The sequence below is a fragment of the Aethalodelphis obliquidens genome, unplaced genomic scaffold, assembly GCF_003676395.1.
Source record: "Aethalodelphis obliquidens isolate GAN/ISIS:26980383/991018 unplaced genomic scaffold, ASM367639v1 scaffold5, whole genome shotgun sequence".
NCBI lineage: Eukaryota > Metazoa > Chordata > Mammalia > Artiodactyla > Delphinidae > Aethalodelphis > Aethalodelphis obliquidens.
Genome location: NW_020837949.1, coordinates 1,689,084 through 1,710,263, shown reverse-complemented (window position 1 = coordinate 1,710,263; position 21,180 = coordinate 1,689,084). Strand labels below are relative to the sequence as shown.

Below are 21,180 nucleotides of genomic sequence, written 5' to 3'. Positions count from 1 at the left end.
GAAAGTTATCAAAATAAAAAATAATTCTTAAAAATAAAAAAATTACAAAGTAATTTTAAAAAGAAAAAAGAAAGAAGAGAGCAGCCAAACCAAAAAGCAAATCCACCAATGATAACAAGCACTATAAACTATACTAAAGGGCTTCCCTGGTGGCGCAGTGGTTGAGAGTCCACCTGCCGATGCAGGCGACATGGGTTCATGCCCCGGTCTGGGAAGATCCCACATGCCACGGAGCTGCTGGGCCCGTGAGCCATGGCCGCTGGGCCTGTGCGTCCGGAGCCTGTGCTCCGCAACGGGAGAGGCCACAACAGTGAGAGGCCCGCGTACCGCAAAAAAAAGAGTGATATCAGTCCGGCCTACCTTATAGAATCATGAAAATGAAATAGATATGGGGAATTCTTTGTAAATAAAAGCCTAAAGCATAAATGTAAGATAGTATTCTCCTTGACTTCTGTGGACCCGTAAAAAAGCAGCATTCTAAATATGGTGGAATAAAGTATGCAATGAAAGTGTTTTGCTTTAATATTTGCAAAATAATGTCATTAAAATTATGCATGAGTTACCATATTCTAAAAGAGATTTAACTCATATTTCATGTTGTTTTAACTTCAGCACAGAAGTTGGGCCTCTTTGAGCCTCCCCCATTGCCACTGTCATCAGACGAATGGGAAAAAGTGAAGCAGAGATCCATCCTGCAAGGGGAGTCCATGCAGCCATGCCCAATATGCAAAGAAGAATTCGAACTTCGCCCGCAGGTGTTTAGCGTGAGCTTAGATAAGCAGGCCCGTGGGGCATTCTCTAGTGACTGGACTCTGAACTGGGGCTAAGGGAGTCCATGCTTCATTTTCCAGTCTCTTCCTCCTATGTGACCCTCAAAGACTTACATTTTGTTTCCATTAATTAAAGTATGTGTGTGAGAAAGAGCTAAACACCCTCATTAAACAGACTTATTTACTGAATACTGTTAGTTCTCAAGTACAGAGTTTGTACAAAAGGAATGTTCCCATTCCACTGGCTGTGAGCAGCTGGGGGTGAGTGGGGACGCTGCCGGGAGGGCACCGAGGGCAGAAGGGTGGGGAACTTTTAAGTTGTTTTGTGACTTGAAACCATAAAAGAAAAACCAAGACTGAATATCTCCAAAGAACCTGTGGAAGGATCTTTAAGTAAAATCTTTTAACAATCTTTATTCATGAAAGTTTACCATAGTAAGATTGATGATAATATGCATAATATACAATCAATCTATGTCATAGGGGTTTTTTCTATACATACTTTGTCTGCCTAATTAAATTTTAATCTCCTGAAAGTTAGGGACTTTGCTATTCTTAGATTTTTTTTTTTTTTTTTTGAGCTAATGGCCGCCGTGTAGTGATTTCTCACATGCATAGCATTATGCTTCCTACACAGAGGCACTTGGAAATTTGCTTTAAAAAATACAGCAAATACAGTTAAAGGCAGGCTTAAAATTCACAGCCTAGGAACCCCAGCTTTACTTACTATACTGGCACGTAAACCCTCAAACTTAATTTGCTTTAATAAGTTTCACTGTTAATGAGTTAGTTCACAGTCATACAATTTTGTTCTTTACTAATTTGAACTCACACGTTATTTTAAACATACTTATTATGTTCTAGTTCTCTATCAGAACCTAATCTTACATATATGAAAGTTGGATATTTCAGAAAGATATTAGCCCTTAAAGCACAGAATGCCTCTAGGATGATTTAGCATTTTAGTAGCAAAAGAGCTAATAAAGCCACAAGGAATCTTTCTGGCCCCAGCAACCTCTTTCGTAATTATGCTATAAATATCTAGCCTGACTGTGGTATGAAGAATGAAAGTTTGAAGTTGAATATCTTAAGGGGGAATCAGGATGCAACATGCCCACCATTTCTTCCATGTTGTTTTTTATAAATTTCTCACTATTGCATTTTTGGTTATAGATATAGACACGTGTTTATTTTGCATTTCTATTTATTGTTCTCATGTTTAGCTTTTTCCTTAGTTATAAACGATAGTTGGCATTTTCCCAACATTTAATGATTTGAGAAGGCTTCAGTTAATCTCATATGTCTCTGAGGTAGGCATTATACCCCTTTAACAGATGAGGACATAAACAATTCACGTGATCCACAGTAGGCCAGCTCAGGAAGTGTGCTTGGGGCAGCTAGAATCTAATCTGAGCTTCTGGGACATTTTTAGTGTATTCACCAAGGCTGAATCGTTTATTTTTGTTATCTCAGAGAGTGTTTGCCAATAACAAATGTTTATGGACATTTAAAAGTATATATATATATTTTTTGTTTGTTTTTTGCGGTACGCGGGCCTCTCACTGCTGGGCCTCTCCCGTTGCGGAGCACAGGCTCTGGACGCGCAGGCTCAGCGGCCATGGCTCACGGGCCCAGCCGCTCCGCGGCATGTGGGATCTTCCCGGACCGGGACACGAACCTGCGTCCCCTGCATCAGCAGGCGGACTCCCAACCACTACGCCACCAGGGAAGCCCTGAAAGTATATTTTAAATATACAGAGTAAAATATTATTCAATATAGATCATCAAATGTCTGTTGATAGATGAAACACTCTGAAAGATGATTCTATTGACAATGAGCAATTGAATGCACGAAAGGCTGCTGTTAGATTCAAGGCTGGTAATTAAAAAGGACCCTCATTACTGAGTTTTTCCAATTTAGGGTTATTGGTGGCACGCAGTAAGTTTCAAGAAAAGGTTTTAGAACTTTCTAAGTTCTATTTGTTCTGATATTTCTTCCATTCTTCCCATTAAAGAAGAAAAGTGTAGACCAGACAAAGGCACGGTGGGGGGGGGGGGGGCGGTGGTCACTTTGAAACTGGAAAGTTTCACCAGGATCACGTGGCCCTGGGAAGGTGGAAGCCTGCACTGCTGGTGAAATGCCTCTGCCGCCTGTCTCCGTCCCACACATTCGGAGAGAGGCCGCGGGCGCCTGAGTCGCTTCGTGCTGGCTGTCCTGGTCTCACCCCTCCCTGGCCTTTCCTTCCAGAAGAGCCAGCTACCTTTTTCTTCGTTCAGTCCAAGCTCCTTTGTCACAGCCCAGAATGTCATCACTTGGTGGAGAATTTGGGTCACAGGAAGGTGGAATTTTCTGGAGACCACACTTTCCCTGCATTTAAAAAAGAAAAAGTGATTCATATGTCTCTAGGGTGTATTGCTAATTAAATTCAAGAGTGCAGTTGAGTTGAACAAAGCCCTAAGGAAAGATATTTGTTTTCCTTTCTCTGCTCCCCGCCCCCCAGCCTGGGTCCTCACCAGCGTGCTCTCTCTCTTTGGATCTGCCCAGAAATACCTCTCTTTTGTAATTGTTTCCGTTTTAAATATACACTCATTCTACAGCAAACTTCATGTGTTCGTTTGATGTTTCAGATTGTTGTTAAGTTATTCTTGTTGAGATTATATACCTGTGCTATGCTAAACTTAAACGCTAAATACTGTAAACATCAAAGTTGTTAATCTGCTTTGTAAATTCGTCAAAGAAACAACACAGCCTACTTTTTAAATAGTCAGAATTTTTCTTTTAATTAATGCATTGATGCTGCTTCTCTTTTAAACTAATTTAAACTTCAAACATCTCTCTGTCTTCTCGTGAACAGGTGCTGCTTTCATGTTCCCATGTGTTCCACAGGGTGAGTAACCCGCGTCTGTCCCATCCTGAAGTGCTCGCAGCATCCTTGTAGCTCAGAGCGGTGGAGCCTCGTCTCTCTCACTTAAAGGCTCCTCAAAGGAACCACTTATTTTATCCATAACCACCATTTATGCTTAGAAATATGACTTTAGGCTAGAGTACAATTCGTCCTGTTTTGAAAATGGTGAATTTTCTGTGGCAAAAGAGCCACAGATGTTTGCATGAGAGAGTGCGGCTGGTACGGTACGCCAGAGTGGGCGACAGCTCTCGCCCTCGGAGCTCACTGTGCAGTCGCCCGTATGCAGGGACCATCCGCCTTCACGTGAGGTGTTCCCAGAAGTTTTTGATGTATCTGCATGTATCTTCTTATAAAATACCATTTTTGGAGCAAGTTTCAGGAGGAAGGTGTTAACATCTGATGAAACTTCTTCCCTTCATAATCTGAATTGGACTGTCTCATAATTATGAGAGAAAAGAACACTATAATTACATTAGAAGTAAAAATGTTGTTTATAAGTAATTACTCGTAAAATTTTAAGCGAAATGTTTTTCTTCAGGCATGCCTTCAGGCTTTTGAAAAGTTCGGAAATAAAAAAACCTGTCCTCTCTGTAGAAAGAACCAGTATCAAACCAGAGTGATTCACGACGGGGCCCGACTCTTCAGAATAAAGTGTGCGACCAGGTGAGGGGTCCCCGAGCCGCAGGAACGTGCCTGCCCATCTGAGAGGGTGCTCGGAGGCCTTTGGAAGCTGCTGGGGGGTCTTCCCTGTGGCCTGGCTGCGTCCCAGGGCTGGCACGGCGGGGCTGATGGGGTTCTGTGCTCCAGGATCCAGGCCTTCTGGAGGGGACACGTGGTCAGGAAGTGGTACCGGGAGCTGAGGAGGACGGTGCCGCCCACGGACGCCAAGTTGAGGAGAAAGTTCTTTGAAGCAAAGGTGGGTGTGACCCTCGACGCTCCGGGCCGGGTCCCTGCCAGTGACTCATGGGTCATGGAGGCCAGCGAGGCCGTGAAACCCTGAGCCTTACTTCAGTTTGGGGCTTTTTACAAATGGTTGAGATGCTGGCACCTTAAACTGGCTTTCTAACCCAGTCGGTCCATACTTTCAGATTTCCTCTTCTAGTCAAATCATAAATTCATAAAATTGGAATAAGGTTAAATTCAAAGCAACTTCTGTTTGGCCATTTTATGACAGTTGTTTAAATAAACATCCCCTGAGAAATGGAAGGGAACTTAAAAAAAAAAAAGAAAGAAAGGCCCACAGTGCTACCATTTTATTGAGGACCTCCTGGGGTCACCAAAATGCGAGCGTTTTAGAAATAAGTAACTTCAGTTTCTACCCTTTCCTTTAACCATTCTTATCTGTACTTTCCGGCTTGTTTGACAACTTTGTTATGTGCCTCATACAAAATGGCCGGGCCCAGAGGAAGGAGCGGCTATCCGGGCCGCAGTCCCCGGTCTTCCCTCCCCAGCTCAGCGGCTTCAGGCCAACAGCTGCAGCTGTGGCCTCAGAGTCCGCGCCTGTGCTGTGAAGGCAGTAACCCCTCCCTGCAGAGCTGCTCCAGCCCTGACCCATAGCACACAGTAGGCACCGGAGATTTTGTATTTATTACTAATGTTGACGTATTGTTCAAGTTAGATTTAGTGCTGTAGTCCACGTTTCTTTAGGATAGCACTGTAAGAGAGTATGCTATTCTGACGATGTGACCCTCAAATCACTAAGATAAAACTCACGGTCACACTTCCCTGTTACACTTATTTGTGGAAGCATCACCCACACATTTATTTCGATCTTTTCTAAACGTACCTATTTTGGGGGCTGCACTCCCACGTGGAACAATGAGTGACAGAAAATTACCCTTCACTGTGTGCGGGATCCCCTTTCTTCCGCTGTATGACTTCCGTGGGCGTGTGAAGCGTAAGGACCTTGGCCCCGTGCAGCTGCCATCAACACGTCAACCCCGTGCTGTCGTCCGACCCCCGGCCTGACCTCAGGCCGCCGGGCTGCTGTCTGTGCGTCTCCTTCTCTGGCGTCTTGCAACTTCGCCCACCTTCTGTGTGCCGGGGTGGGAGGTGTGAGGGGCTTCTTCACAGCGTCCCAGGACTGCGCGGGAATCGGAAGAGTAAGAGGATTTCGGCTCGACTCTAAAGCAGTGCGACAATAGATTTTCTTTTCTAATACCCTTCCTGATCGCTTAGGTAACTGTTCCAAGCAAGGTGGCTATCAGTATGTGCAAAAAATCAGAATCATGGCTTATGTGATGTCTGTGCCTCAGACTTACCAAGAAAATATACTTGATTTGCCCTCAGGAGTAGGAGACCATTAAAGGCAGTATGTGAGCAAATGGCCTTAAAATATTGTGGATCTCGATGACGGAGGTTGAACAGTGGCTTCTGTGGCGCCGGCCGGCTGGAGATGCCCACGATGCTGTCCCCTGTCCTGGCTCTAGGAGGCGCCCCTCTGGCAGGGTGGGCAGTTCCTGCAGCCGCTCTGGCCTTTGGAGAAGTCGGGGGCAGAAGCAGGGGGCTGAGAGGCTGTGATCGAGAATCTGGGATTCTACCTTGTTTTCTCCTAGTCATTCACACCCCTTCCAGCAGGACAGGGTGCGGAGGACATCTGGGACAGGGGGTGGGGTCCTGTTCTGTTGCACTTCTGTTTAGGAAATGACTCTTGCAATCTGATGATTTTTCCTACCTTTTCCAGCTTGATGGAACTCACATGCTGAGCTATAGGCATGATCTAGGAAGCGTTAATCCACAACTTTAAAATGCCAGTGTGCTTTAATGGAATTTGAAAGGTGACTGGACTAGGTCACCGAATTTCATTTTACCCAGGATTCTACAGATATATCCAGACTGTATAGATGCACACAAATGATAGGTTGAGAACTATGTCAGTAAATTACTATAAGCTATTGGGTGAACAACTGTCGAGGAACTGGATTTTCACACAATCTCAAAGAATCATCCCACACATCAGTGAGAATTTATAAAAAGAATGAGAAGTCTGCACACTGGAAAGGTCTGGTAGACATCTTTGCAGCCCAGTGACCGCCACTAGCTGCACAGAGTGACCCACGGGTCCCTAATGTGCACGGGGAGCACCGGGACTGAACACTGCCTTTGCACTTTCATACCAAAGCTGCTTCACCTGAGCCCAGTCGTGAGGACACATGCAACCAGGCAAATCCGAAGTGAGGAATATTCTGCAAAACAGCTGACTTCAATTGTAAAGTGTTATAAAGAAAAGAAGAGGAATGTTCTAGAACAAAGATGTCTGAGAGATATAACATTTAAATGTAATGAGAGGTCTTTGGTTGGATCCTGGATCAAAACTAAATGTAAAACCAGTGCTATAATTGGGATATGTGGGGATATGAACATGGACCATATATTATACAGTAGTCATGTGTCAGTTGTGTGTTCACTGCAGTGTCACTGTCAGGTACAGTGTCCTGGTTCTCAGGAGTCACATGCTGAAGGATTTAGGGGTGAAGTATTGTGATGTCTGCATCTAACCCTTAAATAGATCACACACCCACATATACACATGTACATCCGAAGAGAGAATACAAATGCAGTGAAATGTTAACAATTAAAATGTAAAGATAGGGCTTCCCTGGTGGCGCAGTGGTTGAGAGTCCACCAGCCGATGCAGGGGACACGGGTTCGTGCCCTGGTCCGGGAAGATCCCACATTCTGCGGAGCGGCTGGGCCTGTGAGCCATGGCCGCTGAGCCTGCGCGTCCGGAGCCTGTGCTCCGCAACGGGAGAGGCCGCAACAGGGAGAGGCCCGCATACCGCAAAAAAGAAAAAAAAAAAGTAAAGATAAACTCTATATGAAATGTAGAACTAGTGTACAGTTTCTAAATCCCAAGGAGTTGGGCTTGAGTCAGACATGAGAAGGAAGCGGGGGGGTTGGAGGGGAGGAGGAGAGGGTATAAACAAAAATGGAATTCACTCCTTACACCAGAATATATTCCATACAGAACAAAGGGTTAAACATGAAAACTTAAACAGAGTAATTTTAGAAGAAGGCATTAAAAATAAATTCCTCATGTGGGAGTGAGAAGGACCTCTCTGGTAGGATCTGTAAAACGATAAACACACACAAACCATAACAGAAAGGATTGGTAACTACATAAAACTTCAAAACATATGTATAGGGAGAAAAAATTGAAAGACCAATGACAAATCAGGAAAACATATTTGCAATTCAAAGGACTAGAAGCAAATTTCCTTAATATGTGACAAGCAGTTTACAGGACTACGGATACGTGATTACTATATAAAAAGACGCTCAGCCTTACTCATAATTAGAGAAAACTAAACTAAAGCAAGAATAAGAACCTATTTCACCTGTTAGATTGGCAAGAATTGAAAATTTTGATAATTATCTAGAGCTGATAAGAAGGAGGGGGAAATAGTCTTATAAGCCATTGGTAGAACTAAGAATGTACCATCCTGCTGGCTGACAGTTCCCTTTGATCCCTTCTCTAGAAATTTACCCCCCAGATATGCTCATAATGTTTTCTAAGATACATTCATGAGTATGTTAACTATAGCAATGATTATAAAAGAGGAAGAACGATAAACAACCCAAGACCCTGCCACCAAGGAAGCATGCATACAATGATTTCTTCATAGCAATTATGAAGACCAAAGTGGATATATATGTGGTGATATAAAAAGATTTCCTACAGGGACTTCCCTTGTGGTCCAGTGGTTAGGGCTCCACGTTTCCACTGCAGGGGGCACGGGTTCGATCCCTGGTCAGGGAAATAAAATCCCGAATGCCACGCAGCATGGCCAAAAAATAAAAAAAAAAAAGATTCCGTACAAGTCAGGAAAAGGCAACAAGAAAGGATAATGTGTAGAAAACGTAAGATGATAGGATAACAGTTACAACAAACAACAATTGAGATAAATTTCTGTATTAACAGATTCTTGAATTACATTGAAAAAAATCTGCTAGTAGCTGCTTATGGGAGATTTGAACCAAATGAAACAAAAATGTTCTACACAAAGACATGCTCAAGAATAAATGAGGAATGCACAAACAAAAGAAATAAAATAGAAAATCACAATAAAATAAATGAATTTTAAAGTGTATTTGGGAATCTAACATACACTATTCTGGTGTTCATGACACTGCTATTCTGTGGTACATAGCTAAAGCTTTACTTAGAGGACAGTAGTGTCAAATACATTTATTATTGAACAAGAAAGATGAAAGAATAATGAACCAACCATTCAAATCTTTAAATGTAGGAAGTAGAAAGTATAAAAATAAAATAAGTAATTTATTAGGATAAAAGTAAAACTGGTAAATGAAGCCAATAGCTGGTACTTTGGAAAAGAGAAACTATAAGATAAACAGCTCATCAGAGTTTAAAAAACATTAACAGTGAGGTGGATGGACCTAGAATCTGTCATACAGAGTGAAGTAAGCCAGAAAGAGAAAAACAAATGCCATGTGCTAACACATATATATGGAATCTAAAAAAAAGAAAAAGTGGTTCTGATGAACCTAGGAGCAGGACAGGAATAAAGACGCAGATGTAGAGAATGGACTTGAGGACACGGGGAGGCGGAAGGGTAAGCTGGGACGAAGTGAGAGGGTGGCATTGACATATATACACTACCAAATGTAAAATAGATAGCTAGTGGGAAGCAGCCACATAGCACAGGGAGATCAGCTCGGTGCTTTGTGACCACCTAGAGGGGTGGGATAGGGAGGTGGGAGGGAGAGGCAAGAGAGAGGGGATATGGGGATATATGTATACGTATAGCTGATTCACTTTGTTATACAGCAGAAACTAACACAACATTGTAAAGCAATTACACTCCAATAAAGCTGTTAAAAAAGAAAAAAAAGCTCTTCCAAAAAAAAAAAAAAAAAAACAGGTACAACTACGAGGTAAAGTCTCACCAGGGTTAAAACAAATTAGATAAAGCAGAATGCAGATACACAGAATGGGAGGCATAATCACATATGTGGAAATTATCTCTAAATTATAAAAGACTATTGTATACAACTTTGTGCTGTTAAATCTGAAAATATAATTGAAATTACCTCCTATAAAAATAGCAAACATAGAAAGAAATATAAAATATAAAAATGACTGAGAAAGGGGCTTCCCTGGTGGCGCAGTGGTTATGAGTCCACCTGCCAATGCAGGGGACTCTGGTGGGTACGAGCCCTGGTCCAGGAAGATCCCCCATGCCTTGGAGCACCTAAGCCCGTGAGCCACAACTACTGAGCCTACACTCTAGAGCCTGTGAGCCACAACTACTGAAGCTCACACACCTAGAGCTCATGCTCCACAACAAGAGAAGCCACCACAATGAGAAGTCCATGCACCGCAACGAAGAGCAGCCCCTGCTCGCTGCAACTAGAGAAAGCCCGCGCGCAGCAATGAAGACCTAATGCAGCCAAAAATAAAATAAATTTTAAGAAAATGACAGAAAAATGATACTAAAGCATCTCAATCTTTACTGAAAATATATTAAATTTAACAGCCATTCCTAATAATGACAGCGAACTAGAACTAAATGAAATTTCCTTGTCTCAATAAAGACTATATATCAGAAACTAAAAACACATTATTTTAGATAGTGAAACCCTAAAGATGCTAAATAGGTTACCCACAATCACACTTTGGCCATTCCTTGCCAATGCAATAATACAAGAAAACAAAAATACAATGTGTGTGCATTATATAATCCATATTTACTGTCTATACACATGGATTTTAAATCTATAAAATCATTTGAAAAATTATTAGAACTAAACCATTAGATGTTCAAATTCAAGATAAATATGCAATAATAATTGCATCCTGTATAGCAACAATAATCAGATATAAAATGCAATGGAAAAGGATCCCTTTCATAATAGTTAATACCTAAAAATAAACTTACAAGAAATATATAAATACTGATAAGGAAAAGTTTTTCTGAGGATGACATTGGCAATATGGCCAAATAAGTTGTCCCTCACTTGTATTCCCCCTAACCAGCAACATAGCTTGGCATTCATCCACGGACAAAACTGCCTTAGTGGGAGCTGTGGGATCCAGCTCCATAAGCCAAGGGACCCGGGAGGAGTCTCACCCACCCAAGCGTCGAGTCACAGGCACACACACCTTGGTCCAGGCTGTGGACCCTGAAGTGGCCCTTGAACCTGCTCCAGGCTGCCGCAGCCCCTCTCACCTGCAGCCTGGGTGCCCCTGGAGAGCACTGCCTTAGACAATCACCTACCAACAAGAAAGCCTTTGTGGAAGCCCACGTTTCCAAAGGCAAAGTTCCAGCACACTGTTGGAACAACAAAAAGAAATACAAGTTTGGACACATTGGAAAGGGAAAGAATAGCCTGACTTTACCCACGTCACCCTCCCCACAAGGAAGCACAGCTCAGGGCCAAGTGATTTCCCCCACAGGGGAAAATGAGGGCGTGTGAGTAAGTGCCTGGCTTCCCCAGCCATGTGGGACACTGCCAAAGAGGCTCATCTTTCCCTCACCCCATCCAGAGTACTGAATTATGAGCCACATGACTGGGGATGGAAAAGACTGGGGAAGCAGTAAATAGGACTCTCAGAGGACATTAAAGGGATATGGATCCTACCAACAGTGTTGAGGACTCCATCAAGAAGCCCCCTCAGGAGCCACTGGGGATGCCTCTCCTGTAGCTCCCTCTCCTGGCCCCAGCACTCCACATGCCTCGCCCACACCACGTGGCTGGCTCCCTGGGTGCACCCCTGATAGTGAGAGCCAGCTTTGGCAGATAGCTAGTGAGCATGTGCAGAAAGCCAGCCCGGGTCTGCAGGCAGGGAGGCACCACCGACTCGAGCTCCAGCCTCACCTTGGGAAAGCAAAGGAGGCTGTCAGCACCTAGCCTGATGTGTTGCAGGATTGAGAGAAGGCACACATGCTTGGAATTCTGCCACAGAGGGAGCAAGGAGCGTGGAGCAGGCATATCCACAGACCGTCTGAGAAGCCTCAGTATCCCAGCAGGGCTGGTGGAAGGGATTTCTCTCCTGAAGCCAGTCAGTAACGACTGGGGGAGGTGACTGCTTCCTCAGATGCAAAGACAGCAACACAAGACTTCAAGGAACATGAAAATCAAGGAAATATGACAACACCAAAGGATCACACTAATCTTCCAATAACTGACCTCAAAGACATGGAGATCTGTGATTTACGTGATAAAGAATTCAAAATAAATGTTTTGAGGAAGCTCGATGAGCTACAAGAAAATACAGAAAAACCACTCAACGAAATCAGGAAAACAATACAGGAACAAAATGAGAAGTTTAACAGAGGGACAGAAAAAATTAAAAAGAACCAAGCAAATTCTGGAGCTGAAGTATACAATGAATGAAATGGAAAATTCAGTAGAAAGCATCAACATTAGAACGGATCAACCAGAAGAATAAGCCTGTGAATTAGAAGACAAAACCTTTGAAATTATTCAGTAGGAGGAGAACAAAGAAAAAAGAAAGAAAAAGAGTGAAGAAAGCATATGTGATCTTTGGGATACAGCAGAAGAAACAATTTGTAAATTATTAGAGTCCCAGGAGAAGAGAGGAAGAAGGAGGCAGAAAGGATATAAAGAAATAATGGCTGAGAACTTCCCAGATGGGGGAGAGATTTAGATATCCAAGTGTATGAAGCTCATAGGTCACCAAACAAACTCAACTTAAAGAGATCTTCTCCAAGACACATTACAATAAAACTCAAAAATCAAAGACAAAGAGAGAATCTTAAAAGCAGCAAGAGACAATAAGCTTGTAACTAACTTAACAAGAAAATGCCCATAGGCTAACTGGATTTCTCAGCAGAAACCTCAGAAGATGCCCAAGTGCTAAAAGGAAAACACTGCCAACCAAGAATACTCTATCTGGCAAAGATGTCCTTCAGAAATGAAGGAGAGATTAAAGACTTTCACAGACAAACAAAAGCTGAGGGAGTTCATCACTAGACCTGCCTCACGAGAAACGCTGAAAGGAGTTTTTCAAGCTTAAAAGAAAGGAGGCTAATTAGTAACATGAAAACATATGAATATATATATCACACTTGTAAAAGAAAGTACATAGTCAAATTCAGAATATTCTAATGTAGTATTATGGTGTATTAACCACTTAACTCTCTTATAAAGGTTAAAGGACAAAAGTATTAAAAATAACTATAGCTACAATCATTTGTTAATGAATATACACTATAAAAAAGATGTAAATTGTGACATCAAAAACACAAAAGGGGGGAGTAAGAGGGTAAAGTTTTTGTATGCAATCAAAGTTATCAGTGTGAAATACACTTATACCTATACGATGTTTTATATAAGCCTCATAGTAACCACAAAGCAAAACCCTACAGTAGATACACTAAGATCAAGAGAAAGGATGAGTGTGTACCACTCTGGAAAGTCATCAATTCACAATGGAACGCAGCAAGTGAGGAAGAAAGGAACAAGGGAACTACAAAACAGCCAGAAGACAATAAGGTGGCATTAGTAAGTCCTCACCTATCAGTAATTACTCTTAATGCAAATGAATTAATTTCTCCAATCAAAAGGCATAGAATGACTGGATAGATAAAAAACAAAACTCATATGCTGCCGACAAGAGACTCACTCCACCATTAAGGGCACAAATAGGCCCAAAGTGCAGGGACAGAAAAAGATATTCTACTCACGTGGAACCCAAAAGAGAGCAGGGGTAGCTATGCTTCTGTTAGACAAAATGGACTTTAAAGCTGTAACAGACAGAAAAGGTCATTATATAATGATAAAGTGATTAATTCATCAAGAGGATGTAATAAAAATTAACTCAAAATGCATTAAAGACTTAAACCTAAAGCCTGAAACCACAAAACTCCTAGAAGAAAGCACAGGGGCAGGGAATTCCCTGCCAGTCCAGTGGTTAAGACTTCGCCTTCCAATGCAGGGGACGTGGGTTCGATTCCTGGTCAGGGAACTAAGATCCCACACCACGGGGCAAATAAGCCCGCGTGCCACAACTACTGAGCTCACACGCCTCAACGAGAGAGCCCGTGTGCCGCAAACTACAGAGCCCACGTGCTCTGGAGCCCTCGTGCCACAACTAGAGAGAAACTTGCGCACCACAACTAAGAGCCTCCGTGCTACAACTAAGACCCGATGCAGCCAAAAAAAGAAAAATAAATAAATTAAATAAAATAAATATTTAAAAAAAGAAAGAAAGCACAGGGGAAAATCTTGACAATGGTCTCGGCAATGATTTTTTGGATATAACACCAAAAACACAAGCAACAAAAGCAAAAATAAATAAAGGGACTACATCAAACTTAATAGCTTCTGCACATCACTGGAAACAGTCTACAAAATGAAAAAAGACAACTTACAAATTGGGAGAAAATATTTGCAAATCATATATCTCATAAGGGGTTTTTATCCAAAATATATAAAGAACACATACAACTCAATAGCCAAAAAACCCAAATGTCTGATTAAAAAACTGGGCAGAGGAGGTGAATAGGCATTTTTCTGAAGACACAACAAATGGCCAACAGGTACATGAAAAAGGTCTTCAGTATCACTAATCATCAGGGAAATGCAAATCAACACCACAATGAGATATCACCTCACACCTCTTAGAATGACTGTCATCAAAAAGACAACAAATACCAAGTGTTGGTGATGTGGAGTAAAGGGAGCCCTCCTGCACTGTTGGTGGGAATGTAAATTGGTGCAGCCTCTATGGAGAACAGTATGGAGGTTCCTCAAAAAGTTAAAAGTAGGACTACCATATGACCCAGCAATTCCACTCCTGGGCATCTGTCCTTCCAAAGGAGATGAAACCAAGATCTCACAGAGATTTCTGCACTTCCCTGTTCATGGCAGCATTAGGCACAGCAGCCCAGACACGGAAACAACCTAAGTGTCAGTCAACAGATAAATGGATAAGAAGATGTGGTACATCTACAATGGAATTCAGCCAAGAGAAAGAAAGAAATCCTACCATTTGCAACAACGTGAATGAACCTTGAGGACGTTATACTAAATGAAATAAATCAGGCAGAGAAAGACAAATATGGTATGATTCTGCTTATGTGTAGAATCTAAAAAAGTCGAACTCAAAGAAACAGAGCAGATGGTGGTGGCCAGGGGCTTGGGAAGAAGGGGTGGGGGGAATGGGGAGATGCCGGTCAGAGAGCAAGCTTCCAGTTAGGAGATGTCCTAATGCACAGCATGGTGACTACAGTTACCAGTATGGTATTATAGCCTTGAAAGTTGCCAAGAGATCTGAAACGTTCTCACCACAAAAAAGAAATGGTAACTGTGTGAGATGATGGGGGTGTTAACTAACCTTCCGGTGGTCATCATTTCCCAACATATAAATGCATCACATCATCACACTGTACACCTTAAACTTACACCATGTTGTACATCAGTTATATCCCAATAAGGCTGTAATGAGGTAGAACATCCTTGTTAAATATCAAAAGATATATAAAATTTTGGTAACTAAGATTCTTGTGAAATGTTAGATGAACAGGTGATGAACCAGCAGAAAGTCACCCACCTCAGTGCACAGGGATTCTAAGTCTACAGTAAAGGACACATATGAGATCAGTGAAGAAAAAGATTGAGAAAATCAATTAATTTATGCATTCATGTGAAGGAGAAAAATAGACATTACTTCATACCTTATCCTCAAAAAAGTTCCACATGGATTAATTATGTAAATACTTTTTAAGTGAATAAATAAAATTAGTAGAATACAACATAGATGTCATACTGGGCACTGAGCTCTGCCCGCACTCTGGCAGGGGGAACGGCCTGGTGACCCCAGTGTGAGGTAGAAGCTTCGACGCTGACGCTGCAGGTGGAGCGAGGGGTCAGCGGCCCCCACCTCGCCAGGCCGCTGTGCAGAAAAGCACTGGACACACTGACGGTCGACAAGGCGAAGTGACCGCCTTCACTTGGATTTTTAGTAACAGTGGAGCATTGGCTTATACATACGTTAAGACACACATATTCTGTAGGGTTTCGGCTATTGTGGTTTTTAAAAGATGTAATCCTGTGAGTAGAATAAGTATTTCACAGTGCAATATTAGAACAGCCTGATGACAAAGAATGTTAGACATGAAACAACCATGCACCCTGAGTTAGTAAAGAAAGAAATCATCATCCAGAGGTGCCTTTAGGAAAGACTTTTATCTTAGTTTAATAGTGTACCCCACTTTACAAAAGAATTAAATAGCATTTTTCTAATGATAGAAACTGAATTTATTCAGTTCATCAAGGAACAAACGTGCGTTTCAGTAAAAAAGTAAGTTTGAACTGATCATTTTCCTTTAAATACCTGTAAAAATACTTTAACTTAAGCTTGTCAGTATAATGAGGCTTTAAAGTCTAGAAATCACAAGTGAAGATATTTAAAATAAAAATATAACTCTTGGTCCTGGATTCTCCTTATATTCATCTTTACAGTTTTTCAGAGCTAAACATGTACCCTGAAGCCCAGCCTCAGAAGAACTGGGGTCTGTAGGTTTCCTAGTAATAGATGCAGTGAAAGATAAATTCCAAAGCCAAAGTGAACAGTGAGTTCATCAAGGCTCCTTGGGGCGGGAGACTAGCTCTGTGACAGGGACATTCCAGGAGTGCCAGGTTTCCTGCACAGGCCTGCCTTTCAGCTCTGCAGTTTGACACCCGTGTCTTCACCCCGTCACCCTCCTCACAACCTAAATGTGCACAGAACTTTAGATCAGTGTACTATGAGGGATCCAGTGTTTGAATTTTAGAAACTGGAGCATTTACAAAGCAAAATGTGCAGTGACCACAGGATCAGATATGGTAAAATTCTTCATTACCTGTGGAACAACAGTTCTTGAATCTGGGGTGTCGTGCAACCACCAGCCACATTTCTAAGCTGAATCTCCGTACTCACCACTGGTGACAGTTACAGTAATGCAAATTCGTCTTATGTTTAGTCTACACAACTGAAATTGCAAATTTCATGCGATACATCCCGCTGCCCAAGGCAGATAGATAAATGTCGATCTACCACCTCATTGGTCAGTGAGACCAAGACATTGCAGCAGCTTCTGCCTTCTCCCCCCCCAGCCTGCTGCAATTCTGTACTCCAGCGGTCTCCAGACCTTTGGAGTCTACCGATGGTCAAAGAGAGACTCGGGGCTCCAACAAGGTCACTGCCAACTTTCCACACCTTTCTATTTTGCCAAGTAAGAGTTAAAACCAAGCATCATACACCATCAGAATCATCTCATAAAAGGAGGACTATTTTTCAACACCAGGAAAGTTGGAAATACTTGACCACACACTAAAGGATATGCCTTTACACTGAACCATTTAGCTTTAAGAAATTTCACTCCACTGAATTCACTTATTTTCTTTTCTGGCAGATGGGTGAAAACTTCTTTGTCATACTTGGGAACCACTGGTTTAATTACCTTCAGGGAAAAGAAATCTAATCAACAGAAAAGAAAGGCAAAGAGGGATAATAATGTGATATTTTTAGGCACAATGAATGAGGAAGTGCTTGTTTCCTTTAAAGTTTCAAGATCTCACCAAGATGGATATGTTTTTAATACTCTAGATTAGATTAGCTCAGGCCATTCTATTTTTATAAATTAATCTATCTTACTTGCAAAAGAACTGTGGCCTTGCATTTTCACTCTTCTGTTGCAGAGGGGATTAATGAAGTCTTTTCTTACCTTAGTCTTCCTGCATCTACTGGGTCTTAACTAATTAGTAGAATACAGAGGTCATCTTTCTACAAATAGTCATGCTTCCATATGCTGAGGATTTCTCTCCGCAGATCTGCCTTGCTCTGAAATATCACTGGCACATTCCTAACAAGACTGAAACAGAGCAAAGTGAAGTTGTGTCACACTGTAGGTTCTTTTAAATGGATGGCAGTCCCGTGGTAAGAACTGTGCGGGTCAAATGTTGCGTTTTGTACCCACAAGTAAGTGTCAGAAAGTAACCTTGAGTCAGCAGCGCCTTTGTCATGGAGGGCGCTGGGGCCGTAGGGATGATCCAGGAGGCCTGGTGCGCTCTTGCGTCGTCTGGTGAACTCAGATCAAAGCCGCCTGGAGAGGTCACTAGAGCTGCTGTGCTCATACCTGTCACCAGTGTGTACAGAAAGCCCAAGTGTTGCCCAGAATGCAGTGGTTGGTCCTTGAATGCCTTTGATCCTTATCTAGAAATTCTGCTAGCATATGTCATATAATTGAGGTATGGCCTTTTATTGCTGCAATTAAAACTTTTCAAATGCATTATACTATCTCAACCCAAGCTAAAAGTCCTGACCATTGTTTAAAAAGTGAGGTTAGGGATTTGTCAGATGCTGTGGTTGACTTTAGGGGCTGCCGCTCCCACACCCTCCCGCAGGAGATTTCTCTTACTTTTTTTCATTTACATCTCGCCAAACAGCATAATGGTCTTAAAGTTTGTTTAGTCCTTTGGCTTCCTTTATCACATAGAGATGGCAAACATTCTGTTGCTAACTTGAAGTGGCTCCAAGCAGCAAGACGGGGAGGATATTAAACCAGTAAAAGCTTATCAACTGATTCATTGATATGCTGTAAATTCCAGGCTTTTCACTTGGCTTTTGAGGGCGGCCGTAAGTCAACACATTAGTAAGCAATTGCTGACATCAAGATGGATGCTGAGAGGGGCCTCCTGGGCAGACAGAGTTCACCTGGGCACTTTTGTTAGGATATTTTTTTTACTGTTTAGCCAGGATGTACTTGTAAATGACCAGTAATTGCTTTATATATCAATAACCTGAATTTGTAATGACTTAATTTATCAAATATCTGAAATGTGAGACTTAAAAAGAAAAATATAAGAAGATACTCATTTTTTTAATTGAAAAATGTATGTATCTTGTCCATAGAATTAATATTAACCCCTAGTTTGAAAACTAGACCTCGATCGTCTTTGCATGTGTGGTGCTTGCCTTTTCAATCACGGAAGGCCTCTGACCCGTGTGACAGTGAGGCAGTAAACAGGAGAAGAAGGATGCTAATCACACAGGAATTCGACATTTAAGAAATATTTCATAATAGCTACACTTAGGACACTGCTCTGACCTGGCCACGATAGGTAGTCCGTAAATATATAATGATTTAAGTTTTTAAAATATTACCCTTGCTAACTTTCCAATACTTGAAGCACAAGAATAAAGACAGTCACATCAGTTCACTTTTAGAAATTTACCATAAATATATCCTGAAGGATTTTCGGTATGTTTATTAACAAGCTAACGTCAATGTTATAATTAGAAGCCAAACATTGATGCCTCACTGAATCTTGACACGGCAGGTTCCTTCAGCATCATTCCACGCAGACACTGTCCTTTTTTTTAATCCCCACAAAGGAACCTGTACTGCAGTCCTTTAGAATATGCACATTAGGGCATGTATGTGTCTCCATTTCTAATCTATTGCAAACTTAAAGTCGACATTTTTTATTGAACGCTAAGGGCCTCGCCAAGATGAATCTAAGGAACGAGGAGATAAGAAATACACACAGGAAAAAGGTATGAGCATCCAGCCGGTGACAAGTGTCAAGCGAAGGGGCCAAAAGTGCTCTCTGGGCGTCCGGAGAGAGCGCACGTCCAGCCCAGGCGCGGGGGACGCACGGCCGTGCGGAGGTCGCAGAGACGGAGGAGCATGACGGTCATTCGTGGGCTGAGTGAGTCTGGCCAGACCGGAAGATCCCTCTGGCAAAGTAGTGCCTTTCCTGAGGAGAGGCGGGGGCGAGGCTGGGGAGAAGCTGGCATCAGCGATGGAGGGCGAGGTGGGGACGGCAGTGTCCCCTGCAGGCGGTGAGGGTGACGGAGCAGCTGGGGTCGCCTGGCCTACGCCTGCCCGCCCCTCCTCTGCCCCTGCACCTCGCTGTCAGACCCTCTCTTCCGCACCCTCTCCCGGCCCCACCCCGCCTTCCTGCTGGGTTGGGCGCCCTGTCGTTAAAGGAACAAGATGTGCCCCAGCCCGGCCCGGCCCAGGCTCCTCTGGGACCCATCTATGCTTTCTATCCCTCACCCTGCCACAGCTAAACGGCAGGGTAAAGGCAAAATTACTTAGCTTAGGTTGAATAACCTGCATTTTAAGTCTTTAACCACCACTGCATATAAAGGGGATTGTTATTTTTCTCATTTACGACATGCTTTCCATTTAAGCCGAGGAAGAAAGCATGGTCGTTAACGAGTGTGAAAGTGATGCCAGGTGTGGCGGACAGGAAAATACAAACGAGCACACCTGCGTCCGGCACTGACCCTGCACCTCGCCCGTTCAGAACGTGGTTCCAGGTGGGGAGCGGCTGTTTTCAAGCGGCCTCTGCAGACCCGAGCATCGCCCCGGAGCCCCTGCCTGCTTCCCCACCAGACTCACGGCCTCCTCTGGGTGCGCCCCACCTTCCTGGAGGGAAAGAGGCAGGAAACACTCTTTGACAACGGTATCAGTTTCAACCAGCCGTGTCATGGAGAAACCCCGAAGAGACGAAGGGGCAGGGAGCAGACTAAGGTCGGAGGCCAGCGTGGCCGGCCGGGCGCATTAAGACCCGCCCTCCACAGAGGCACTAGCTGCATCTGCGAAACTGACGAGCCCGTTTCTTCAGCAAGTGTTTCTGCTGTGTCCCCCGTAGTTGGCATACAGAGCGACCGACCCACAGACAAACAGAGGCGGGAACCCGGGGACCCAGGGAGAATTCTGCACGGTGGGCTAGCGTTGAGCGCAGCACTCCCATCGCCTGAGCTGGCAGTGAGAAGGAATGGAGGCGGCCTGCAGCGCAGGGAGGCGACAACAGGGACTGTCCCCACTGGGGCCGCGTGGGACCCAGCGGCGTGCACACCAGCTCCAACTCAAGCCGTGAGAACTCACTCAACGTGTAGGAAGAGCACCACAGAGATACCTCACCACACACGTGACAACATTAACATATATATACAGAGAGGGATATATAAATACTCGTGGCCTCCACATTTACTCCGTTGCTCTCTTAAGTGACCTTTGAAAGCTCACGGGGACACCTCACACTTGGGAGTTGGGTGGTTACGTCTCCAGGAATGATGACTAAAGCTGTGTTAAATAACTTTGACTCAAAAATTAATTGGGAAACTTCTATGATGGCAGTTCTCAAGCATGAGTGAGCATCAGAACCCCGTGGGTGTTGTTAAAACACAGACGGCTGCTTCCTATCTGCAGGTTCTGACCCAGGAGGGCTGGGCTGGCCCGGGAGTTGGCATTGCTAACAAGTTACCAGGTGATGCAGATGCTGCGGGTCCAGGGAGCTCACCTGAGAAGCAGCATTGCGATCCTTTCACACCAACCTGTCTGCTCCAAGTAGCACTTCTGTTCAGAACTAATTTGAGAACATACCTCATAATCTGAGACACTCTGGAACAGAACGTGATCCTTTTTATTCTGAGGTATCATTTTGGAGGAAGAAAAGACCTCACCTTACAGGTCTAAATGGGAAATATCTCACACTTCAAGAAAACCCAATTTACAGAA

The 21,180-nt window shown here is 43.2% G+C and overlaps 1 protein-coding gene and 1 long non-coding RNA gene across 2 annotated transcripts in view; one reads left to right on the top strand and one right to left on the bottom strand.

The window, feature by feature from the left end:
• RNF32 (ring finger protein 32) overlaps window positions 1-21,180 on the top strand; it is a 36,182-nt gene that overhangs the window by 10,042 nt on the left and 4,960 nt on the right. Inside the window, exons 3-6 of the mRNA XM_027101385.1 lie at window positions 613-755; window positions 3,626-3,658; window positions 4,215-4,339; window positions 4,484-4,592. Coding sequence (XP_026957186.1) covers window positions 613-755; window positions 3,626-3,658; window positions 4,215-4,339; window positions 4,484-4,592 — 410 coding nt within the window. The remainder of the gene's footprint in view (window positions 1-612; window positions 756-3,625; window positions 3,659-4,214; window positions 4,340-4,483; window positions 4,593-21,180) is intronic.
• LOC113617886 (uncharacterized) lies at window positions 2,464-6,512 on the bottom strand. Its single transcript, XR_003431808.1, has 3 exons — window positions 5,938-6,512; window positions 5,514-5,759; window positions 2,464-3,138 (listed from the first exon to the last, which is right to left on the bottom strand). It is a non-coding gene; the product is annotated as an uncharacterized LOC113617886 (long non-coding RNA).